General features: G+C 34.3%; 1 protein-coding gene across 1 annotated transcript in view; it reads left to right on the top strand.

The window, feature by feature from the left end:
* The window catches only part of INO80 (INO80 complex ATPase subunit), an 83,392-nt gene that overhangs the window by 5,387 nt on the left and 51,486 nt on the right, over positions 1 to 26,519 (top strand). The window contains exons 6-23 of the mRNA XM_051977106.1: positions 1,145 to 1,359; positions 2,687 to 2,740; positions 5,698 to 5,901; positions 8,103 to 8,298; positions 8,804 to 8,871; positions 10,173 to 10,382; positions 10,907 to 10,987; positions 11,918 to 12,013; positions 13,705 to 13,764; positions 14,223 to 14,365; positions 17,384 to 17,468; positions 18,100 to 18,217; positions 19,028 to 19,113; positions 20,187 to 20,354; positions 20,717 to 20,850; positions 21,951 to 22,018; positions 22,993 to 23,086; positions 23,418 to 23,595. Of these exons, the coding sequence (XP_051833066.1) occupies positions 1,145 to 1,359; positions 2,687 to 2,740; positions 5,698 to 5,901; positions 8,103 to 8,298; positions 8,804 to 8,871; positions 10,173 to 10,382; positions 10,907 to 10,987; positions 11,918 to 12,013; positions 13,705 to 13,764; positions 14,223 to 14,365; positions 17,384 to 17,468; positions 18,100 to 18,217; positions 19,028 to 19,113; positions 20,187 to 20,354; positions 20,717 to 20,850; positions 21,951 to 22,018; positions 22,993 to 23,086; positions 23,418 to 23,595 (2,258 nt within the window). The remainder of the gene's footprint in view (positions 1 to 1,144; positions 1,360 to 2,686; positions 2,741 to 5,697; positions 5,902 to 8,102; positions 8,299 to 8,803; positions 8,872 to 10,172; positions 10,383 to 10,906; positions 10,988 to 11,917; positions 12,014 to 13,704; positions 13,765 to 14,222; positions 14,366 to 17,383; positions 17,469 to 18,099; positions 18,218 to 19,027; positions 19,114 to 20,186; positions 20,355 to 20,716; positions 20,851 to 21,950; positions 22,019 to 22,992; positions 23,087 to 23,417; positions 23,596 to 26,519) is intronic.

Below are 26,519 nucleotides of genomic sequence, written 5' to 3'. Positions count from 1 at the left end.
TTATGTTGTGATATTAGAAAAATCTCTATGTCCAACATTTGAGGAAGAGCTGAATAAATTATAGTATATTGGTACTGTATAGCTATCCCTTCCATATGTCAGGGGTTAGGGGGATGGTACCTCCACAACCTGGAAAATCCACATAAAATGTCCTTCCTACCAGATGAAAAGTCTGAAATATTATGGCATTAAAAGATAAAATATGTTAATGTTATACAATACTATACATTTTATGCATTTCTGAATTCCAGATTTTTTCTATGTCGTCTGATGGTCTTCATGGGTGTCTATTGAAATTCAAACATTTCCCGTTTAATTTCTTATGCCAAACCATAACATGTCAAAATCCTTATGGGGAAAGTTGTGATGTGGAAAGGATAACTGTAGAGTGATAACTATTGTAACATGAAATGAAGAATGCAAAGAAATAATGAAAAGACTTAAATGATTACCACCTGATGATTCTCATTGGGAATGTTGTGGTTGTGTTTTTGCCAGGAAATGTGGTTTCCTTTCTTAATTGAACCCTTAGCAGCTGGAAATCTGGAAGGAAACAGGAAGAGAAGGTTATGAACTATCTATGTGAAGCAGATTTCATTTCACTAAAAGTCTGAACTCAAAAAATGAAGGCTATTTTCAGACATCTTCCCTTATTTATTCTTTTCCACATGACTCTTGTTTTTCTCCTTGACTTTTCCTCATCGTTTTTCCACTCCACACACTTTTGTTTCTTACTCTTAAATGTTCTACTGAAGTTTTGATTTATTGCCAATCAGATCTTTTTTTTCCCTCTTATGACTGTCAGTTCCTGTTATTCACCCGATGTTCCCACCAGGTTGAATAAATCCTTTCCTGATGACTGACTGATTTGAAATTAATATTCCTTAAGCTTCCTTTTTTTAGTATGTAGTCTGTATTTTTTATTCACTTAAACAGAAGGCAGAAGAATTTTTATTTTCCAGGTTACTAAGTTCTTCCTCTTGGAATGACTATGAGTTTGATGTGAATACAAATATTAGTCACAGTTGGAAAAGAGGTTTCAAGCTTCATCCTTCAGATGAAAAAATATTGCTTTGGATTTCTTACCTGTGTGTAAGTGAAAGAGGAAGAACCATAGCTTTATAACAATGTCTCCCCTTTATAGCCAAGTTGAAAAAAGTGAAGAAAAAGAGACGGCGGGATGAAGAACTTTCTTCTGAGGAATCTCCACGGCGCCACCATCACCAGACCAAAGTCTTTGCCAAGTTCTCCCATGATGCTCCTCTCCCTGGCTCAAAGAAGAAACACTTATCCATCGAGCAGCTGAATGCTCGTCGTCGGAAAGTGTGGCTTAGCATTGTGAAAAAGGAACTACCAAAGGTGAGTGATCTTAACCTCCTGCACATGAGATGAGGAGACAAGTGAGAAGATGTTAAATCAGTGTGAGTACAGCAGAAAGAGACAAGAAAGTCAGGTTTCCTCACAAGGAAGGGGAAATTTTGTTTTGTAAATTGAAAAAATTGTGGAAGAATTATCAGCTCTTCTTTTTAGGTTTGGGTCTGAAGGTTTAATATTTACTCTCATGTGTGGCTTGCCTTTCTTTAATGGGAAAGAAGACCTAGGTTCTATGTTGACTATATGTAAACACTTTAAGGAAAAATTGAGAGATTTTGACAGCATCTTGATAATGATACCAAAGGAGCAGGGAGAAAGCCAGATGATGATTTTTGTAGAGGACTTGAAAATATCTTGATAGTCTTGAACAATGACAAAGATAGAAGAATGTTAAAAAATCAAAACAGTGATGCTGAGTGTTCAACCTTTTCATTTTAAGAGAGGGCAATATAGAATTTGAAAGGAGCAATTACCATTTTAAAAGAAGTCAAACATCCCTAAATAAATGAGATGAGAATAGTCTTTAAGGGTCTCCAAGTTGGATTCTCTTCTTGGAATTTCTAGATATGTGGGGACAGCTGTACAATAACTTATGTATGCCATTCAATTATTCTTTTTTCTTTTGTTCTTCCATACACTATATATGAAATCAAACCTTAATGTGAGACTAGTAAGGAGGGGAAGGGGGTTGTGGTGAAGGAGATGAGGCTGGAGAACTTTAGGAAAATCCACAAGGTAGGAAAGGAATACTAAACTGACAAGCCACATTACTAGCTCATCATCGTAGACTAGTTTTAACTTAGATGATGGCAGGCATTGAATGGGATCTGTTGATATTAGCAACCACCTTCTTAGATTGGCCACAAAGTAGAAACCCAGGGCAGCACTGAATGAATAGTTCTAGCAGATTTGTCCCGTGATTCCTTACAAAGTAAGTTTGAAGAGAGTGGATTCTGAACAAGATTAGAAAAAAGGCACACATAGAATTTGAGGATAAAGAGAAAAGAAATCAATCTTTTTTTTCCCTTTCTTTTTTTAGATTCTACAAATATTATAACTTAGATTCTTTATATGACTCTACCAAAAGCTTGATGTTTAAAAAAAAAAAAAAAAACTAAAATTCTGGCCTTTCTTATTTTGATAGTAGTTTAATGTTTATTAACAGCTTCTAGTGTAATGCTGAAATTGGAGCTCTCTTTCAGTTTCAATAAGAAGTCTTTGAGGATTAGCTACTTTACTTTTTGTTTTGTAAGATAATTTTTTTCTGGAAAAAAGTTGATCCTAAGTGATGTGTTCTTCATTTAAATTTTAGGCCAACAAGCAGAAAGCTTCAGCCCGTAACTTATTTCTCACTAATAGCCGAAAGGTAAGCTTGAGTTTTTATTCTTTTGGCATGTTTTATGTTATGATTAAAATCTTATCCCCTTGATCTATCCTATCTATGTCTCCTTGGTTCTGTTGTCTTTTTGCTGATTAACTTATTCATATCTCTCTCTTTTTTTTTTTTTTTAAAGAATGTGTTTTCCAATCGGTAAATAAGGTTTTCTTGGAATTTTGGTCTGTGGGACAATTTTTATCCTCTAGTTAAAGCTTTGACTCTAGTACAAAGGATCAGCAACCCTTTTGGTTTCTTTAGCATTGTTCAGTATACTTCTCTGTTCGGAAGGGACATTAAAAGATTCAGTTCAGATCAGCAAACTTTGCTTTAATGTTTTAAACTAGTATTTCAGAGAACCAATCTGCATCAATTGATAGAGTACATTTTTTTTATTATCCATAAGGCAAAGAAAATAGAATGAGCATTTTTATTTTTAAAAAAATCATAATAATTTTCTATCAGTTGATTCACCTAGTCCTTTTAGTGTTTAAAATAAAAAAAAAGAATTAGTGATCATTGTTCTTGAGTCAGTACTATCGAGTCTAAGTTTCAGTTTTATGCCTCAGTTCAGCAATAATAGCCCTGATTGTGACTTGACTTTTCTCTTTCTCTTTCCCCAATCTCATCCTTTTTTGATAATCAACTCAGCTTCATGTTGTCTGTTCCTCTAGAAAGCTTTTTCTCTTGGAACTATTGCCATTCATTACTTGACAAAGTTTTACTCTGAATTATTTCCTTCAACTGCTTAAACTTGTACTAGCATGTTGGTGAAGGGAGCTTCCAGAAGTCACAATCATGCAAACTATATACATATTATCTGATTTTAACTAATCCTTCTCAGCAGCAAGGCAATCCTCTCATCCATTCCTAAATGATTCCTTCTATTACTCCCCAAAGAAGCCATTCCATCTTTTCTCTTTTTGCTTTAGGCTTCCCAAAACTTTCCCTCCCCATTCTCAGTTGAGGCCTTCTTAGTTTATTGAGAAAATTAAGACCATTTGTGTTTAGCTCTCTTCATCAAATCCCTTGACAACATCCTCCACGGTCTCTCTGTTTTCTGTAGTCTCTGATAACCTCTTCTTGCCACACCAAGCCCTTTCTAAGAATCCTTTATTCCATCATCTTTCATCTTTTTCAGCAGATGACTGCCTCAGTCAACCTTTCTCTTTTGTATTTATGTCTCTGGTTTATACATTCTTGGGGCATATAAGAGGCACTTAATAAATTTTTCTGTAATCATTCATTTTCTCTACCCACTTATCTTCACCAGATACTCCCAAACTTTCATCCTCTGTTTCCTCCCTTTTTCTTTCCTAGAAAAAGCTCAACTTCCTGTCCTGTTACTATCAATCAAAACTCTCCTCTCTAAAAATACCAGGGACTTTTTAATAAATCTCATTTCTCCTTTTCCTCTTGTCCTCTCTTTTACATTTGATCCTATTGATCAGTTTTCGAGATATCTTCTCTGGTTTTTTGTGATATTGCTGTTCTTATTTTTGTCCTCTTTGTTTGACTGTGCTTTCCACACTTTGAATTCAGGGTATCCTTTCTATTTCTGGAGATCTTTTACCTTTTCACTCTCCTTATAATACTTCATTGGTCCTCTTTGACTGAGAAAAGGCCTCATTCTCAGAAGATGAGTAGACTGTAGGGAAGGGATGTGTGGGATTAAGGAGAGCCAGTTATCTGAGACCCGCTCTTGACATAGTGACTTTTTTTGGGGGGAGGGAGGGAGGGTGTTAAGTGACTTGCCCAGGGTCACACAGCTAGGAACTGTTAAGTGTCTGAGGGCAAATTTGAACTCAGGTCCTCCTAACTTCAGGGTTGATGCTCTATCCACTGTGCCACCTTGCTGCCCCATAGTGGCATTTTTAAAAAGTTTTAGTTGGGATGGAGACAAGACACCACTGATACCTGTTCTTTTCTTTGTCCTCATCAGTTTCCAGGATTTGAATTATATTTCTGCGGAAGAATTACCCATTTACTTTCGAACATTTCAAACTCGATGTCCTGAAATCATTTAAAAATGTATAAAACAGATTTTAATGTCTTTCCCCAAAATTTTGCTCTTCTAAACTTTAAGTTTCTCTGGAAGGTACTACTGTTCTCCCATTCTCCCATGTTCATAATCTATAGGCATTATCTTTGACTACTCATCTTTCCTCACTCTGCATATCCTTTTAATCATCAAATCTTACTGTAACTATAAACCCAATCCTTTTTCTCTCTTCATCATTTTAATTCAAGTCTTCATCATCTCTCATCTAGATTATAACAGTAATCTAATTCGTTTCCCCACTATTGAAAGTCTTTTTATTCAGTTCCATCCTATGTGTTGCTGCTAAAGTGATTATCTCCCTCTCCCAGATTGCCTTGTATGTAACTACCTTATTTTTAGTTTTTATATAATATCATTTGCATAGTCATAGTTTTGTCCTTAGTGCTTGTAACCCCAGGTCTAATACCTAAGAACTTGGAATTGCATAGATATTTAGTAAGTGCTTGTTAATGATTGATGGATGCTTCTCTCTATATTCTTTATTTACCATGTTCCTCTTCTACATTTCCTCTCTTAGATTTGACTGCCATGACTATGGCACTGTCTATTTTACACTGTCTATTGGGTGCTTAAATTCTACTTAATTTATCAACCCCAACCCTTCCAAAAGCAAGATATTACCTGAACTATTCCATTAACTGTTACATCCCCTCAATGATTATAACCCTCCCCCCACTTTTTTTTTCTTTTTTTTAGTATTCCAGAGTATCTTGTTTGATAATGGAGCAACACAAGATGAATATGCTAATATTTAAGTGATGTTATTTATAATGAATATGCATAGAATGCTTGTGTTTTCATTAAAATCCATGTTTATTATACAGGGAGAACAGATGTATAGCATTTTGGGTTTTTCTGCTATTTTGACTCTTTCTATCTTTCACAGCTTGCTCACCAATGTATGAGGGAAGTACGACGGGCTGCCATCCAAGCTCAGAAGAACTGTAAGGAAACCCTACCACGAGCTCGCCGCCTCACAAAGGAAATGCTTTTGTACTGGAAGAAATATGAAAAGGTGGAGAAGGAACACCGTAAACGTGCTGAGAAGGAAGCCCTGGAGCAGCGTAAGCTAGATGAAGAGATGAGGGAGGTAGGATGAAGTCTTAGCAAGCTCTCTTTCTACTACTAGGTCAAGATTGCTCATTTATTTCATTGATTCTAAATTGAACTTGCCATATTATTAAATTTTCCTTTGTAAGAAGCATGATTTTTCTTTAGATTTTAGTAAGTGTGATTATTGGTAATGTTGCAAGATAAAGTCCATTTAAATGTTTTTGTGCTTTAATTAGGCTGTTCCTTTTAATCTTTATGTTTCCTTTACCACAACCCTCATGCTTACAATCTAGATGGGGAATTGGCTTGATTGAAGTGTTACAGTGCTATCAGTTGCTATTTGGATCTACTAGACAGGCAGAATGCCAGTCCAAGTCAGGTGTCTTTTGTCTCCCCTGCTCATCTATGTTATTCATTCTGTAGGCTACACATTTCCTGAGTCTATAGCTAGCAGAACTGAATTGGGATATACATGTGGTGCTATGTGTATACTCAGAGTAGGGAGTAGAAGTATGGCTATAGCCAGTAAACAGAAAGAAGGGATGTACTAGGAAACTATGAAGAGAGAACCTTGAGACATTCTCTGGTGTGAGCATCCAGTTTTCATGTGTTACAATTGCTGCCCATTTGGAACTTCAAGAAATATTTTAAATTTAGCAGTGTAATTCAAAGCCTTGATACAGTTTAGATTGTGACATTTCTCCCAATTGTCCTTACATTTACATTGAAAATTTGTAGGAATAGCATTTATCTCTTGAACTAAAGTCTTTTTTTCTTTAAAATTCAAATATAGCTGTTTTTAATATTTATTATTATCTTAATAAACATATGATTTTTCACTTATTCAAGGAGTATGCTTTCTTGATAAAGCTATAAGAAGAAGTTATTTTTATATGCTTTCATTCTGAAAAGTCCATCTCACCCAAGCACTTTAGTGTTGCCGTGGTCATCCTATAATAAACACCAAGATATTCTTCAATTCTGATGCTTAATTTTTTTATTTCAGTCTTATTTTCCTTTCTGTTCATCTTGTCCTGTCCTCCAATTTGTGTTAGTCTACTTGAAAAACAATTTTATTTACTAAGCTGGTCTTGATTGTTCTTAGTGATTTCATAGCAGGTTGGATTTAGATTGCCCAAATTAAACATTTTTTACAGACATTGTTTTGAGTTTTTTTTTTTTAGGTAATGCTGGAAGGTCTCAGCTTCAAGAAGAATCCTGTTTCTTTGAGAGAACTTTTGCCCTTAGAATTAAGTCTTGTCATTGAGATTCAGAAGACTTGAAAATTCTTAGCTATTTGATAGAGCTTTCAGTATTCAGCTTTTGGTAGCACATCTCTGTTGTTTATCATAAAAATTACTGTGATTAATACTCTTCAGAATTGAAAGTTACAGCTAAAATGGCTCAGTTGGCAGAATGGCAGAGTTCAACTTCAATAGATATGGGTTTAAATCCTAATTTTAACACTTAACTAGCTTTGTGACTTAATTTCTCATGCTTTGGGCATTTCCCTAGCACTTATATGCTAGGTCAGACTATGTTAACTTGGTGGAGTGGGATCCTACTCAAAAGTTCTTCTTGTTGGCAAAATCATGGAGTCTGCTTAAAATGTGTTGTATGTAACACACAGAAACCAGCTATGTTGGTATTTGTGATGTAGCCTTTGGTTTCTTTTTATATTTGTTTGTAATAATCACTGTTAAGTGCATAGTTGTTAGCACATTTGTCTGAGACCTAGGCTTGGCTATTTCACTTTTTAATTTTATGTCCTTAGGCATACCTTTTGGGTCCCAGTTTTCTCATGTATACAATGAGTATATTCAATGAGATAATCTCTTGGAAAGTCCTTTAATACCATCAAGTTGAGTGATGGGGCAGGAATTCTTGTTTTTGTGTTTTAATTCATAGTAATAATAGTATTAGTAAGTATCACAAGCAAACAGTAAGATAAGCATTTCAGACAGAAGTCTCATTGATGAATGCAAAGATTATGTTACACTTTTTTTAAAAAAGGCAAATTTAGGATTCCTTACACTTCTGAGCAAAGGCAATTCTATAAAAATTAAAATCAGAATTGTGGATTTCAACCTTTTTGCATGTATGTTTGACTGGACTTAAAAGATACACCATGAAAAATTAAATAATCTAAGCTTTGATGTTTTCTTATTACTAGTTTTGAGATATCCAAGTGAAAAATAAACTAAGTATCTTTTGTTTGTTTACATTTTTTTAAATTAGGCTAAAAGACAACAACGTAAATTAAACTTCCTCATCACCCAGACAGAATTGTACGCCCATTTTATGAGTCGCAAACGAGATATGGGACATGATGGAATACAGGAAGAGATCTTGCGAAAACTGGAGGACAGTTCCATACAGAGACAAATAGACATTGGTGGAGGGGTCGTAGTTAACATCACCCAAGAGGATTATGGTGAGACCTGTGCCAGGAACTATAAAAAGTTTGAATAATGGCCTAGTGCAAAGCTTTTTCAACTGTAGGTCATGGTGCTGTATTGGGTGCCATATGGGGGTTGTAAAGTTTTGGGTCTATAAATGTTTGATTTTTAAAACACTCAGTCACATAAAATTTTGGGGAGCAAATAAGGTGGTCTAGCAAGTGAGAAAAGTTTGAGAAGTCCTGGCTCAGAGTATTATAGAAATAGTATCGAATTGGATGTCAGCCCTGCCCACTAATTCTGGGGCCTTAGTTAAGTCACTTAATGAGCTTAGTCATTGTTTTTCTTCATCTTTTTCCAGTGGAGTCATTGAATTAATGTTCTCCAGGAGTACTTTCAGTTCTGATTTGTTTATGAAGTGGCTATACTATTTGAACAGGAATTGCATATAGTAGAAACACCAGGGCATGTGTGTTTGTATGAATGCTTCTTTTAAAAGTAACCTACTTTTTAAAATGTTGTATGGGTTTTTTATTTTAGATAGCAACTACTACAAAGCCCAAGCCCTGAAAAATGCTGAAGATGCTTACCAGATTCACCAAGCTCGGGTGAGTCTTATAGGTTAAAAAAAAAGAGTGACCCATGAAAGAACTTTGTAACTGAGCATTTGTTGGTCACATTTTCAATGAAAGATTCTAAACATCTTCTTTATCCTATCTCAGTCAAGTTCACTATTTGCTTTTGGAAAATTAAGAAAGTAGGACAGCAAAGGAAAAAGTAATCCCATGGTCAAGTTGTGGGGGTATCTTTATTGAAGTTAGTCCTGTTTTCCATTTTTTTGTCCCATTGTATTAATGTAGAAAACAATTCACTATGGTTCACTGCATTACAGCAAGAGGGTCCCTGGGCTTGGGTGAAGGGGAAATTCTTTATTCACACTCATCACTAACTCAAATTTTACATTTCCATGCATTATTTTTTTTTAACAGTCTAAAAGAGAAAACTGCCAAAGGGTCCATGACACCAAAAAGTTAAGAATCCCTGCATTAGAACAGATTTGGTTGTCAAGAGAGCATTATGGTGATTCAGATTTTTTGTTGTCCTGATTCTTATTAAATTACTTTGTGCTTTAATTTTCCCTGTACAAAGTAGAGTTGTTACTCATGAGACACCATTCTTACTGTATGGTGGTGACATAATATCTACAAATTTTTCTTGGAAATACTGAAGTCAAAGTAAGAGAGAAAGATATTTTATTTTATTTTTTTTTTTTTATAATAAATTTTATTTTATTTAATAATAACTTCGCATTGACAGAATCCATGCCAGGATAATTTCTACACGACATTATCCCTTGCAATCACTTATGTTTCGAGAAAGATATTTTAAAACTCCATGCTGGAATATTTTAGTATCCTAGGTTATCATAGGATTATATTATAGGTGAAATTATATTAGGCTGATAATGATTTTCTGTTGTTTAAGTAAATGAACTCTCTTTGTGTGGCTTCTAAGATTTAGTTCTTGAGTTCTTAACTTTTGTTTCATGAATCTTTTAGCAAATCAGATCATACCTATGGATCCTGTCTCAGAATAATGTTTTGACATACTAAACTATACAGGATTACAGATGAACCAAAGATAATGAAATGCAGTTATCAAGATATTTAAAAATCAAGTTCATAGACCTCCCACCTCTCCCCCAGTTAAGAACCCTTTATTTAGGTATTGTGCTATTTTACCAAATTATTAAGTATAACAAGTAATATTGAGGTAGAGATTCAGTTTATATGGGATTTAAAAAATATATTTTCATTGTATTTTTTTCTCAGTATTTCATGGAGTACTGTTATTACTTTAAGACTTTTGCTACCCTTTTTACCTATTTTTAATTTTTTTTATTTTCCAGACAAGGTCATTTGACGAAGATGCAAAAGAGAGCCGGGCAGCAGCCTTACGGGCTGCAAATAAATCAGGCACTGGATTTGGGGAGAGTTATAGTCTGGCAAACCCATCAATTCGAGCTGGGGAGGATATTCCACAGCCCACAATTTTTAATGGCAAATTGAAAGGCTATCAGCTGAAAGGCATGAATTGGTTGGCCAATCTGTATGAGCAGGTGAATTTAAGAGCTGTGGCACCCTTTGTACCTGCTTTCTTAAAGTCAGTCATTGACCCAGGTGATTGAGAAGTGAGCACGAGGAAACAATTTTAGATTTAAACCCTTTTACAAATATTTTTGTCTTTTAATTTTACAAGAAACAGTGGTAGCTAACCCCCTAAAATTATATCTGACTTCTTTATGAAAATGAATCTCGTACAAGCTGTGTTCTACTTGAGAGATTTAAGATGTTTGTTTTCATCCATTTTGGGTGGGTGTAGTAAACACAACTTTATGCTCATTTGCTCATATTAGATAAATGATTAAAGATTTGGTGAATATACTAAATCTCTTATATACTCTGGTGTTTAGTTATAGCTGTATGAATACATGCTAGGGATGGTTATTCCTATACACATTTCCATGGGACGTTGTCCCTACTATCTTGGGTAGTTAACTTTTGTAATATCTTAAATATTAGTGTAGATTGTCTAGGAAAATAGTGACTCTGTGTTGGGTTTTTGTTATTGTTGTCTTTTCAGGGCATTAATGGAATTCTGGCTGATGAGATGGGCCTTGGTAAAACAGTACAAAGCATTGCCCTCTTGGCACATCTTGCTGAAGTAGGTGACCTCAGTTTCTTTATCTTTTGCTTCTTTCTATCTGCTTTATGCTTCCATCCAACTGGACTAATATCCCTGACCCTGAATGTATTCTCTGTTCTTAGTTTTCTGTCTCTTGTGTCTTTGTGCATACACACTGCTGTTCCTTGTCCCTGAATTCCTACTACCCGCTATTTTTCAATAAAACATATTGATACATCTCATTTTGACAAAATTATATAATTCCCAATAAATGGTCTCTCCAAACAAGCTACATTTCTTAAAACAATTAGTTTTTCAACAATTAACAGAAAAGCCCTTTAACTTGGATTGTATGGTAGTAACATTGACTGTTTCATGTAATGACCAATTTAATTATATCCATGTTTTAAACAGTTCTATATAAACATAATCATGAGATATGCAGTTCTTCTGGTTTTATTTTTTCATTACTTCATACAAGATCCCATATTTTTGATTTATTTGTCATCTTAATGGTAAAATAATATTCCATTATTTTGAAATTTATAAAAAGATGGATTTTTAGATTTTACAATCATAAGATCTTTGCTAAAATCAAAAGTACTAATAGGGTAGTGAAGTCAGTCTTTTCTCACTGCATTATATTTGAACTGAATGGTTTTATAGCAAAGTATGTTAACTGTTATTTTCTGCTAATTAATCAAGGCTATAAAAATTAAATGGATTTTGTTACAAGGCCACATTAGACAATTTGTAATCTAAACAACATACTTGTGGAACAGCATTGTATTCTTAAAAGGAATTCTGTTGACTAACTCTTTTGAAATCCTATTGTAACATTTTTGTTACAATCTATACTTACTGCTGTAGAACTATTCTTATTTATCATAATCTCTATTAAATGGTTTAAGTAGTTGTAAGAATTATAAGAATACTATTGACTAAACCAGTCTTTTGTTGTTGTTGCAGAGAGAGAGCATTTGGGGACCTTTCTTAATCATTTCCCCTGCTTCTACACTCAATAACTGGCATCAAGAATTTTCAAGATTTGTGCCTAAATTTAAGGTAATTAATGTCTTTTTTGTGGATTCTAAAGAACTTATTTATTTTCCATAATTAATTTTATCACATGACCAACTGGTTTAAATAGAGGACATCCCATTTATTCTGTTGCTATCAACACAGTCTCAAAAGACCTAAAGGACTCTCACACATATGTCAGTCTCCCTTTAGACTATTTTTAGGAGAGAGTGGAGAAGGTGTACAAACTGAAGAGAATCTGAGTGAATGATAAAACATTAAGTGCTTACTATGTGCCAGGCACTTTAATAAGTGGTAGGGGTACAAATATAAGGAAGTAAGATGGCCCCCTGCTTTCAAGTACTTATATTCTACTGAAGGAAGATAACACTGAAAGGGGAGCTAGAAGGTAGTGCATGGCAGATTCTTGCATAGGAAATGTCCAAAAGTCTGATGCTGGGCAACTTATTTCAAAAGCACACTTCTCAGAACACGGGGTGATTCTAATGTCAGAATTCATAGTACCCTCTAAAGGAGGGAGCTAGGAATGGTGGCCTGGGTGCAAGCAACATGGTGACCTGACATTCATGGGTGGTAATTTGCTGAGTTCTGTGAAATAATCACATCATTGAAGTCATAGCTTCATTGAATTGTCTTAAGGAAAAAAAAAAAAAGCTGAGATGTCCCAAGAGTCACTTGTGTATTTTATTCCTATTTTTGAACTTCAAAGTTAAAAGCCCTTCTATTTTCTAGAAAACTTTGATTTCACAGGTGTCAAACATGAAATGTAAATTTATATAAATGCCACAACATATTAGCTATATATGAGATAGATGTTAATGCTATTTTTTTAAATAACTTTTTATTGATAGAACCCATGTCAGAGTAATTTTTTACAGCATTATCCCTTGCACTCACTTCTGTTACAATTTTTCCCCTCCCTCCCTCCACCCCCTCCCCCAGTTACAGTATATCCTAGATACAATATATGTGTGCAGAACCGAACAGTTCTCTTGTTGCACAGGAGAATTGGATTCAGAAGGTAAAAATAACTTGGGAAGAAAAACAAAAATGCAAGCAGTTTATATTCATTTCTCAGTGTTCTTTTTTTGGGTGTAGCTGCTTCTGTCCATCTTTGATCAATTGAAACTGAATTAGCTCTCTTAATCGAAGAGATCCACTTCCATCAGAATACATCCTCAAACAGTATCATTGTTGAGGTATATAATGATCTCCTGGTTCTGCTCATTTCACTTAATGCTATTTTTGTTGGAATTTCAGCTCGTAGAAGGTAGAACCTGTTTTGTATTTTATGTGATAAACAGCAAGTGCTATATGTCTTTAAAAATATCTACTATGCCACTCAAGAGCTTTCAGTTGTTCCTTTACTGTCCAGTAGATGGAAGTATTATACTTTGTAATTCTAGTATTATTCTTAAAATTATTCTGAGACTCTCCCTCTTTATTGATCTAAATGACTTAGGACTAAAAATGTCTTACATTTCATGTTTAGATTTCTCTAGCTGGTCTGCTTGAACTTTTTTGTTGTTTATCAAAGCCAAAAAAGTCCTTGGTATCTTACAAGAGGATATGCTTAGATGTAGACATTGCCCATAAAAATTTTCATCTAAATGAGCATTTAATGTATTTATGGAGTGGTTTACATTCATTCTCTTAGCTTATTCCATATTCTAAAGATATTATTGGAAAAAATAATCTCATTAATGACTTTGCAGGTGCTGCCATATTGGGGTAATCCTCATGATAGAAAAGTCATCAGGAAATTCTGGAGTCAGGTAACAATCAACTTACCCTTGCTATGCATGCATTAGCCCCAAAATACATTCAAAATATTACAGCTAATATTTAAACTCTGAATGTACAATTTTAGGCATTTTACAAAAATTTTACTTTCTTTTCTTCCATACTTTTGATCTTGGAGAGATTAACCAGGCTTGACACAATAGGATAGGATTAAGCAGGAGCCTTTCTTTTTCAAATTAGTTGAATTCAATACCTCAATTTCTAATGAATAATAGTGACTACTTTTAAGCAGTTTAATCTCATTTCTTTTATTCTTTGTTGTCCTACTTGTAATGAGAGAGCTAGACTCCTACTGTGTGACTCCTTCCCTTTTACCACTTTTTAAAAAGTTCTTCCCTGAATTTGTTTCCATGAAGAAAGTTCATCCTCCAAACACTTTACCTTAAGGATTGTCAGATGTCTCTTTATCCTTTTCCTTTTGTGTTTGCAGAAGACCCTCTACACTCAGGATGCTCATTTCCATGTGGTGATTACCAGCTACCAGCTGGTAGTTCAGGATGTGAAGTACTTCCAGCGGGTAAAATGGCAGTACATGGTATTAGATGAGGCCCAAGCTCTCAAGAGTAGTTCCAGGTAACACAAGGGGTAGAAACTTAGCCTTTGTAGAGAGTTAGCTGCATAGATTCTGACCAAAAACAAAAAAAACAAAAAAATCTCAGATCTGAGAACTTTTAGAATGTGTGTTTCATGCCTGGGTGTCAGTCTTGTACCTGCATAAAGAGTAAATGATAATTAGGATGGAACATGCATACTGATGCTGGGCTTTTCATGACTTCTTCCTCTTTATTATATATTTCATAACTGTCTTATTTAACAATCAGTTCTATTTGTTCTCATATAGTGGTGTTCAGGGAGTACTGCTTTCTATACAGAAAATCTCTTTTCTGTTTTATCTTTAGGATTTCTTGTTCGATTGCAATTGCTGAAAGGAGTGAGATAAAAAAAGTCTAATTGAAGTAAAAGCCTGTGTTGTATAGAAAAATACTCTTTTGTTTCCAGAAGATTTCTTGGAGGGGGAGGGGGGAAGGGAGGTTCAAGAACACTAAATATCATCTAAGTTGTTTTTCTTTTTCTCTTTTAAAAAACTAATGTTTAAGATACAATGTTACCACAGTAGTCCAAACAGATGAATCCAAAAATACATCGCATATAAGGACTTGGATTAATAGTAGTTTAGATGTTCCTATTATATATCATAAGTATGACTTTTTTGCTGAGGCAATTGGGGATAAGTGACTTGCCCAGAGTCACATAGCCAGGAAATGGCAAGTGTTTTTGAAAAGACAAGTTATCAAATGTAGATAACTACAATGTAGAACTGAATAACTGAAAGGTTCTCCCACAATAAAAGGTGAAAACATTGTCATCCTCATGGCAGAAATGTAAAGGTCAAAAATGATTGGGTGTTATTAGCATTGTCAGATATGATGAATACATTGGCTGTTTTTGTTAAATGTCTTTTTTGTAGCAAGAAACATTTCAGTTTAGGAATTGTAGCAATTGATGAAAAGATGAGAGGAATCAGTAAAAACCTTTTAAAAAATTAGCATAGAAAAATAAAAATAACTTACTATTTTGGGTAAAAAAGGATCAGGTATTACACTACCATCCCATTAACTAACAGGTTAGTAAATTTCAAAAGGAAACCTAAGAAGATATTTGGAACCACATCTCACAGTATTTAGCAAACAATTCTAACTGGTAAGAACTGTTGGAAAAAACTAAAATATTTCAGTTGCAGATGCAGAAATAAGTTTTTATTAAATAAATAGAAGATACATAGGAACAAGGTGATGTATAAATTTGTTTAAAGATTATGAATTAGACTTATGATTTTTTTTGTATTATACTTTATTTTAATCTTACATTGCAACATTATAAAAATTTACCGTTTATTGGGGCATAATACCCCAACAAATCCAGAAAAGCATAAATATACCCTTTTTAGACTATAATATAACAAAAATAAAGGATCTTTGAATCATAGATAAGATTAATTGAAAACTAAATCTAATTTTTTTTTTACATGAATTTTTTTTTAATTATAGCTTTTTATTTTCAAAATGTATACATGGATAATTTTCAACATTCACCCTTACAAAACCTTGTATTCCTGTTTTTCTCCCTCTTCCCTACCCCTAAATGGCAAGTGATCCAGTATATATATTGAATGTGCAATTCTTCTATACATATTTCCACAAATATACTGCACAAGAAAAATCAGATCAAAAGGGGACAGAAAGAGAAAGAAAACAAGCAAATAACAACAAGAAGAGTGAAAATACTCTGTAGTCCAAATTCAGTTCCCACAGTCCTCTCTCTGGGTGCAGGTGGCCCTCTTCATCATAAAATCATTTAGTCTTATGATTTCATCAGTATAAATGACTCCCAAGACAGACAATGCTATCTACTAATTCAAGGAGATTTTAGAGAATTGACTAAAACAAAAAGTGTCATATATAGGACCTTAAGACTCCTACATGTGACCTGAAACATATTGAAATGTAATTGGAAAATTTTAATAGAATAAATGAATTTAGGGTAATACATAAATTATAAAATAATTTACCTGTGGGCACATAATATATGTTAGAGGTTGGACTTGAGTCTAGATTTTTCTGACTTTAATACCAACTCTATCCTCTCTATACCATAATTCTCTTGATTACATAAAAATTAAAATTTTGTTTATAGCAAAAAAGAGTATGTCGATCAAAATAAAGTTTTGCAAAGAATTTTACAACAAATACCAAAGTTTAAAAACAAAAATTTGGTCAAGGACAAAAGCAAATCTAATGAGAAACATTCAAACCATTTGAACAGTTCTGATAAAAAGAAATAAACATGTAAATAGCCACTTGAAAAAACGTTTACCCTCATTTATAAATAAAATTTTTAAGGTTCTACCCATTAAAATGATCAAATCATGACTTTTTTTTTTACACTATTTTCCACACGCATACATTGGTGATATTTTTATAGCCCTATTTGCCACAGATAAGTGAATTCTGGTGCAGTCACTTATTAGAAAATCTTTTCGGAAGGTTTGTCTCATGGAAGAAACATGCAAAAAAATTCCATTTAACATTTCATTCTTAGTAATAATTTGCCTTCCTAGGAAAGACCCCAATTTTTTCCTATCCTATGGCTCAAGTGTCATCTCAGAATGGTCTCCTTGTGGTTTTCTTTTGTCAAGCAGTATTTTTATTGATGTCTTTTGTTCTTGTATCAGCTCATTTCCCTCACCCAAGCAACCAGCTCACCTTGTAACAAAGACTAAAAAAAGAAATGGGATGGGGCTTGGTCAGGAAGGAGTTGAGCAAAACTATGTGTCATCTAAGTATGACAATATATGCCATGTCCCACATCCCTAGTTCCCCATCTCTGAGAAGAAGGATGAGGAAAATGCATTTTCAGGACTTGAGGCAATTCAGAGACCAAAGCTGATCAGAAGAGTATATTCACATGCTTTTTTGATGGTTTAGTACTTCAGTAGAGTGAAACAGAATGTGAATTTAATTTTGCAAGTTGCAGTTAAGAATTAAAAAGTAGACTGCATTAACTGAAGTCTGTGATTTTTCTCTTTGGCAGTGTTCGGTGGAAAATCCTCTTGCAGTTCCAGTGTCGAAATCGCCTTCTGCTCACTGGAACCCCTATTCAGAACACCATGGCTGAGGTGGGCACCAGATAGGAACAGAAATGTCTGGATTCATTAGTACAGCATCTAAATATTGTAACATGCTCACTGCCTTCTGTCACATTATAGTCTTAAATGAAGGAAAAATATCCCTTCCATGGCATTGCCTCTCTGCCCTCTCTCTCCCATACATCTCTCTTTTCCTCAGTAAAGGTGGTATGGGTGGATAATTCACTTTACTTTCACTTACTTAACTGTATTGATTTTCTTCATATCTGTTCTGTACAAACTTAAATGAGTATTTATTGTTTCCATATTAGAATGAAAATTCATTGAGAGATGGGGTTTTGTTTTTCTTACAAATATTGTATACCCAGCATTCTGTACAATAGCTGTACTTTTTTCATAAAGAGAAATTGATTCCTTTCTATAATAAATCAGACATGAGCAAACACTGGTATATTTTTAAACCTGGAAATATGCTCTAGTGCATATAACCTTCATATAACTTATCCTCAGAGAGGGAAACACACTTAGAAAGCCTGTGGTCTGTACTGAAATGAATGCATACTATCCACATGGTACCTATTGGCACTGAACAAACTTTAAGATGTTTTGTTAAAAAGCACTTGTCTCTTTTTTTGATAGTAATTCTTTATTTTACTCCTAGCTTTGGGCTCTGCTACATTTCATTATGCCAACATTGTTTGATTCCCATGAAGAATTTAATGAGTGGTTTTCCAAGGACATTGAAAGCCATGCTGAAAACAAATCTGCCATTGATGAGAGTAAGTTATTGATAATGGATCTTCTCATTTTTTCTTAATCAATGTAAGGAACCTTGTATTTGTAGAACTTTTTTCCTCCTTCAAATTGAGTCATTGTGAAGAATCCTTTTTATCCTTATACAAGGGAAAAGAACTATAAGGTTTTTCTCCATATATTCATTGTTACATTCTTAAGTAAACAATATTAAGACAAAAGATTGTAGTTTTTTTGAAGAGTATGGTATATTTTCTTTTTTTTTTCTGTTTATTTCCCTCTATCCCAAGCACAATAGTAGATAGTTAATAAATGTTTTTTGATTGATGCTCCTGTTTCATGGTGGCAGCAAGGATCCTTTATTCCAAAGAAAAGGAGGAAAAATAGCCTTCCTCTTTGATTCTTCATTGATTATCATGGCCATTTGTGCTGTCTCATGATTTATAAACCATGGCATCCACCAACAAATTAAAGCTAAGTGAAGAAAATATATTAACTAGGCAAAATCCAGGAGTAAAATATCTCATACTAATTAGATTCTTATTACGTGAGTGAACTTCCTTTGGTAGCACATTTAGAACATTGAGCAGATTAGAGAAGAATATGTGGGTGTAAAAGTCTAAAAGTCTTTTTTTCCCCTCAGAAGAGATCATAACAAAATATAGGCACATTACTAAAGGAACTATAGAAATTTTATATCCTTTTACGGTGAATTTTTAGTCTGAAGCCAAGCATTGTATGAATAATGGTCCAGGTAGTGAGAGGAACATCCTTGTGTTTTTCTCCTTGTGCTAACTCAAAATTCTGTGCTGTTGGGGTGTGATCTGTCATTTCAGATCAGTTGTCTAGGTTACACATGATCTTGAAGCCATTTATGTTGAGGAGAATCAAGAAGGATGTGGAAAATGAATTGTCAGACAAGGTGAGGAAAGAACATTTTGGGGTACCCTTCCTCTTTCCTTCCATAGCATTACCCCTCTGCCTTCTCTCCTACATATCTTTCTTTTTCTCAGTAAAAAGCATGTAGATAATTCACTTTGTCCTTACTAACTTAAACTGTGTTCATTTTCTTCATATTTATTCTATATACATACTTACATGAGTATTTGTTATTGTCATATTAGAATGCACATTCTTGAGAGTTGGAGTTGCTTTATTTTTTTAATTTTTATACCCAGAATTTTGTACAATATCTGTACTAAAAGACAGCTGGGTAGCTCAGTGGATAGAGCATTGTGCCTTGAGTCAGGAAGACCAGAGTTCAAATCCCACTTCCAAACATTTACTAACTATAAAACCTTAAACAAGTTACTTAACTTCAGTTGCCTCAGTAAAATGGGAATAATAGCAGCACCTAGCCCCTTCAGGTTTATTATAAGGATTAAATGAGATAATATTTATAAAGTGCTTGGCATATAGTAACCACTGAATACTGTTTATTTCCCTCTATCCCAAGCACAATAGTAAATAGTTAATAAATGTTTTTTGATTGATGCTCCTGTTTCATGGTGGCAGCAACGATCCTTTATTCCAAAGAAAAGGAGGAAAAGTAGCCTTTCTCTTCCATTCTTCATTGATTATCATGGCTATTTGTGCTGTCTCATGACTTATAAACCATGGCATCCACCAACAAATTAAGCTAAGTGAAGAAAATATGCTAACTAGGCAAAATCTAGGAGTAAAATATCTCATACTAACAGATTATTACATGAGTAAACTTATGACTCTTTGTGCCACATTGTCTCTCTTCTAGATTATCCTTAACCCAGATACTGATGAATTTTGACATAAAGAATATTGGAATAGAAGAAAGTAGGGTTATTATCTTTAAAAAAAATTTTTTTTGCTGCTATTCTAAATCACAAAATTAGAATTATATTGAATATTTCTTTCTGACATATTCTGGTTTAAGTTTTTGTGACCTTTATTCTGCTATTGATCTCTTAGGAAACAGGGGTATGTCTACATCTTATTAATTTCCTTGCTCTTTTTCAGATTGAGATTTGGATGTATTGCCAATTGACCAGTAGACAGAAACTGCTGTATCAGGCTCTAAAGAACAAAATTTCTATTGAAGATCTGTTGCAATCCTCAATGGGCTCTACCCAGCAAGCACAGAATACCACCAGTAGCCTCATGAATCTGGTCATGCAATTCAGGAAGGTAAGACCTGCTTAGTACTTGGACCAACTATCCCTAAAAGTCAATCGGCTAATTTCACACATCAAACCATATAGTTTTTTATAAACAGAGCTTTAAGATTTGTAAACACACTCTAAACTTTATAAGGTAACTCTGGAGATTGAGTAGTGCCCTAATTCTAGTATAGATACAAGGCCTTATGTTTATGACAAATATTTCATTGAGAGGGAATGGAAAAAAATGATGACTATAAATGGGAGTCACTAAATATTGAAATTTTCTTTTTCTACTGTTTACCTGAATGATAATATAATATAATATAATTTTCAATATAATGTGGCAACTTCATATTTGGCTATTTTTTGTTTCATTGCTTTTTTCAGGTGTGTAATCATCCAGAGCTCTTTGAACGGCAAGAAACATGGTCCCCATTTCATATCACTCTAGAGCCATATGAGATTTCCAAGTTTATTTATCGTCATGGACAGATCAGGGTCTTTAATCATTCCCGGGACAGGTCAGCAAATACCAAACTCTTGTTTACTTACCATTTTTTTTTTTTTAAATGGATTATGCTTTTCTGGGATTTAGGATTCAAATCATAATTCTTTCAGATCAGGGCATACTCATGAAACATGTATGTGGTATGTATGCAAAAGAAACCAGATGGCGCATCTTTATGCACTTATCTTGAAAAATCTTTATGATTGTTTCTAGCATATGCATGTATGTGTATGTGTGTCTGTCTGTCCTTGGCAAAATGTAGTCTTGTCACTAAATAAATAACTTACTGTGTTCAAGAAATAGCGTTCGTACTTTCCTGTGTTTTTTCTGTCCTGTGAGCACTATTTGAGTTCCATTAAATGAATTTAGTTTCTCTTGAGAATAATAGTGATAGAGTAATAGGGTAAAAATGTAATTGGTCATAGAACAGATGAAAATGATATTTTAGCGCATGTTGTCTACCATATATATTCTGGAATAAAGAATTGAGTGGAAAGAAATTTTGAATTTTTTCCCCTTTCCCCTTGGTATGTCATAAAGAATAATTTACCTTCTTTCAAAAGAAGTGCATTCTTTGTGAGGGATTGAGGAAACTCTTTTTATAAAGGAAAAAATAGATATATTGTTTACAAAAGCAGGTAGTAGTATACTTATAACCAATTATCTGCCTTAGTTTACTGAAACCAAGATTCAAACATGTTGCTTGGATACAGTTTGCATTTTCTAACCATGACAACACTTGGCTATTAATTTATCTAAAGTAATTGTGAATAACAGACCTAAGATACTTTTAAACACAGGTTCTAATACTTTCAGGTCTGGGATTATGTTCTTCCAAAATATAGTACAGAAACAAGAAAAAAAATTTTTTTTTTTCTGTCCTGGTGTCAAGTATATTTTCTTTTCTAAATAGTTTTTATTCTTTGAACTTCATGCAGTTTTTTCCTACTTAATGAAAACAGCAAGTTACTATGCTCTAGCGTCTGGTACCTCAAGTTCCTGGAAGTGGGAACATAGGAGAACCTAAAAATATTTTGTAGTTTGAGGAATCTAGTAGCTTAGTAACCTAAGGTTGAGATTTTACGTTTTGTTTTAAACTGTTTTGTTTTGTAGGTGGTTAAGAGTTCTTCTTTCACCTTTTGCACCAGACTATATCCAACAGTCTCTCTTCCACAGGAAGGGTAGGTATTTTGTTGTTAAATATAAAGGCATTTGAAGGGTTTCTCAGTATATTAGCTATTTTATTTAATAAGTATTAAGAAAAATATAAAGATAGACTTCTCTGTTGAAAAGATTTGGCTTAGTTCCTTGGCCTGTGATTGCTCAATTTGATTAGTTTGCTATCATTTTTTTTAAACCTTCTTTAAAATAGTTAAGTAATCTTAAGGGAGAGAATGTGAGGTAAAATATTCCATTTAATTCATTTCCTGATTTATTGGCATGGCATGGCTTTGTTGTTGACTATCTTTGCATTGTCTTATATAAATCAATCAATTTCCCTTAGGAAAATTTAGATTTTTATATTCATTCCATTAAATTTTAAAATGTTTTATATCCTTTGCTTGTCATGAAATACTTTCCAACAAATACCTAGGCTTAAATTTCCATAACAAGAATGAAATCTTACCTATTACATTTATCCAATTATAGGCTATGATTTTTCCCAAAAATCTGAATTCTGTAAAACCTGAGTGTGGTCTCCTATTACTTTGATTTTTAAATGTCATTATTCAGTTGTTTTTTAGTCATATTTAACTCTTCTGACCTCAATTGGGGTATTCTGGGCAAAGATCTTTGAACGCTAGTTTCTTCTTCAGCTCATTTTACAGATGAGGAAACTTTTAGGCAAACCATTACATGACTCCCAGGGTGACAAAGCTAGTAAGTGTCTGAGACTGAACTTGAGCTCAGATCTTCTTGACACAGCACTCGGACCACTGAACTATCCATCTACTCGTGTTTTCTCTTTAAAAGTCCTCTTTGGAAGACCTTACCCTATAAATGAAAGATAACCCATGTTTGAATCATTATGGTAGACAGAAATCCTAACATGTCCTAATTCTTAGGATCCAAATTTTAGCAAGATAACTTGGTGTCCTTTGCTCCATGATTTCAGCTCACTGTTGGAATTAACCCCCTCAATTTGTTCCTCCAGGTGTTAATGAAGAAAGCTGTTTCTCTTTCCTTCGATTTATTGATGTGTCTCCTGCAGAGATGGCAAACCTCATGCTTCAGGGACTTTTGGCAAGGTAAACAAAATTTGCCTGCTTGATTAACGAAAGGTGAATTGGAAAGTTGGTTAGCTAAAAAAAAAATTTTTAAATACCGTGTCATAATTCATATATAGATTTCATGTAAAATCAATCTATCCTTTTTATTTTCTTGGCCCTCTCATTTTTATTCCTTAAAAAATTACCAGCTAACATGGAAGTAGAAAATAATCAGGTGTGTTTTTAAAATTTTTGTCCTTCACAAGTGAGATGTATTCATGTGCAGCACACTGTGAGGTTTAGTCATCATGAAGCCTCGAAGCCTCTCCTTGGAGCGCTGAATAAGCACGTCTGCTGTGGTTTATTTCAGATGGTTAGCTCTTTTCCTGTCTCTGAAAGCCTCCTACAGGCTCCATCAGCTGCGTTCCTGGGGAGACCCACAAGGGGAGAGCCAGCAGAATCCACGACATCTGAGGAATAAGGATTTCCTTCTTGGGGTTGATTTTCCCCTCTCCTTTCCCAACCTTTCCAGCTGCACCTTGTTACAGGTAAGCCACAGTGGTGACCACTCCTCTGAGCTTAAGGGAAGCAAGGAATCAGACATGGTTCTGTCTGGATGTAGGCACACTGTGTCTGGAGCTGCTCACAAGCTTGCTCCAGTGTTATGGCAGGAAGACTTAAGAGGATGACAGGTAGTTATGGATGAGAACAAAAATAAAAATTTGTATCTTAAAGGAGCCAGCTCTTGTTCTAGCTTTGTGACCTGCTGGTATTACTGCAAAGGCAATTAGGGGACACAGTGGATGGAGCCCTATGCCTGGATTTGGGAAGACTACCTTAGACACTTGACTCGCTGTGAGACCATGGACTTAGCTGCTGCTTCTTCTTTTTTTTTTTTTTTTTTTTTTTTTAAATTATAGCTTTTTATTCACAAAACATGCATGGGCAATTTTTCATCATTGGCCCTTGCCAAACCTTCTGTTCCAACTTTTTCCCTCTTTCCCCCCATCCCCTCCCCTAGATGGCAGGCAGTGCAATACATGGACTTAACTTCTTTTTGCCTTAGTTTCCTCATCAGTAAAATGGGGGGTGATCATAATAGCACCTGTCTTATAGGATTTTTTGTGAGTATCAAATGAAATTATACTTGTCAAGCACCTTGCATACCTTAATGTACTACATAAATATAATATTGTTATCTTAGGTGAAAGATCTTGGCTTTCTGTAGTCACTCTAATGGATCATTGTGTTACCTCTTTCCCTCATTTCCAAAGTAATTACTTCTTTTTAGGATAATGTCTTTCTCAGAATGAGGACAATGTGTGTGATAATGAACTACATTTTTAGTTTTCAGCAGTATTTTACATTCCTGTAGCATTTTAAATTTGATCATTACTTTGCCATCATCTTTTGTTATTCGTAGTGAGTCAAACAAAATATCACCCCTATTTACAGGGTAAAAAAACTTATGACAGAGTATGAGTGAAGTGAGTTAAGTAAGTCAAGGCAATCAGTAGAAGGGCTTAAAGATAAAAACTTAGAACTTCTGAGTTGATGAGTTTTCTGAACCCATTGATGAATGAATGAATGAGTCTAGATAATTGAATATTTGCTTTTCATTAACTATAAGGAATTTTTGATGTTTTGAAACAAATGGAAGGAATGGTGTTCTGGTTAAAGAAAATGGTAAATTTTACCTAGCGTTATCAGTAGATTTTGCCAATCCTTAAAAATTGCATTGATGAAGTTTTCATCAGTATTTAACTTGATCCTGTTTGAGCTCAGGTTCTCCACCTTGCTGTCATCTTCCTTTCTTACTTTTCTAGTCTTATTACATTTTATTCCCCAACATGTGTTTTGTGATCAGCTGTTGCTATTCTTCACATGTGATACTTGATCTTCAGAATCTATGCCTTTTTACTGTCCCATCCCTAGAAGGCTCTTCTTCTGCCTCCTGACTCCCTGGGTCTCCTTCAAGATTCAGTTCAGATAATCTTATCCAATACCTATAAGTGTGTTGATGGCAGAGAATAATTTATTGTTGTCTTTATATAACTGACTGTCTTGCCAACAGTGGAGCAGCAGAGGTAGCACATAGGATAGAGCACTGTCTGAAATCAGGATGACTAGTCTTTCTGAACTCAAATCTGACTTCAGACATTTTCTAACTATATGACCCATAATACTTAATCCTTTTTGCCTCAGATCTTCATCTATAAAATGAGCTGGAGAAGGAAATGGCAAACCATTCTGCCAAGAAAACTCCAAATTATGTCACAGAGTCAAACATGACTAAATAACAATAAAATCTTGCAAATAGTAGATGTTTAAGAAATGTTTTTCTATTTGTTTAGCATATATTGGATTGCTTGCCATCTAGGGGAGGGGTGGGGGGAACAAGGAGAAAATCTGAAATTCAGGGCTATGCAAGGGTTAATGTTGTCAAATTATCCGTGCATATGTTTTGAAAATAAAAAGCTTTAAAAATAAAAATAAAAGATTCAGCTCAGGGGCAGCTAGGTGGTGCAGTGGATAGAGCACCAGCCCTGAAGTCAGGAAGACCTGAGTTCAAATCTGACCTCAGGTGCTTAACACTTTCTAGCTGTGGGATCCTGGGCAAGTCACTTAACCCCAAATGCATCAGCAAAAAGCAGGAAAAAAGAGAAAAGAAAAATTCAGCTCAAGTGCCACCTGTTATAAAAGGCCTTACCCAGGTCCCCTTCTCTTCCTTTACTAATGGTGTGTTGACTCTGAAATAATCTCTTATATACACTTTCACATGGAAATAAAGGGAGTCTTCATTAAAAGTTATTTTAATAACTCATTTCCCTTCTTAAAATGTGAGGCTGAGGCAAAGGCTGTGTTTTTGTTTTTAATTTGTGCATGGTGCCTAGCATATAGTAACCAGTTAATAAATGTGTTTTTGTTGTTTATTGTCATTATAGCAAAGCTTTATCAACTTTGGTAGGAATTCCCAACTCCTGGTAATATTTCACAAACCTGAATAAACTATCATTTAGGTGTGAGTCAGAGTCTTTTTTTTTTTTTTTTTTTTTTGCTGCTTCTAACAGGCTGTGGGGACTACAGGGTTTGTGTGAAGTTTTTAAGATCAGAAACAGGACAAGTATCCTTTTCTATTCATCTTCCAAACACAATCCATAACATATGCCTGGAATTTTTACTTATATACCTATATAGGATCGTGATGTCTCTGGTCTTTTTTTCTAGAAATATGCTGAAAATTCTGCTATTGCTTGAAGCAAGCAGATCTGAAAAATCTCAGGACTATTCTCAGACATTTTACTTGGCAATACTATGTGATAAGGTCCATTTTGTTTATTTAGGGAAGTCAAAAAGAGCATTTCTTTCCTATTTTCTATATCTTATGCTCAGAGTGACAATTTTCTAACTGATCCTATTTATTTTCATGTGAAAGTGTAATGGGTAAGTAGGGAAGTGATTTAGAAAATTT

This window comes from Antechinus flavipes, chromosome 2 (assembly GCF_016432865.1).
Source record: "Antechinus flavipes isolate AdamAnt ecotype Samford, QLD, Australia chromosome 2, AdamAnt_v2, whole genome shotgun sequence".
In the NCBI taxonomy this organism is placed as follows: domain Eukaryota; kingdom Metazoa; phylum Chordata; class Mammalia; order Dasyuromorphia; family Dasyuridae; genus Antechinus; species Antechinus flavipes.
This window is presented reverse-complemented; position numbering and strand designations above follow the sequence as displayed.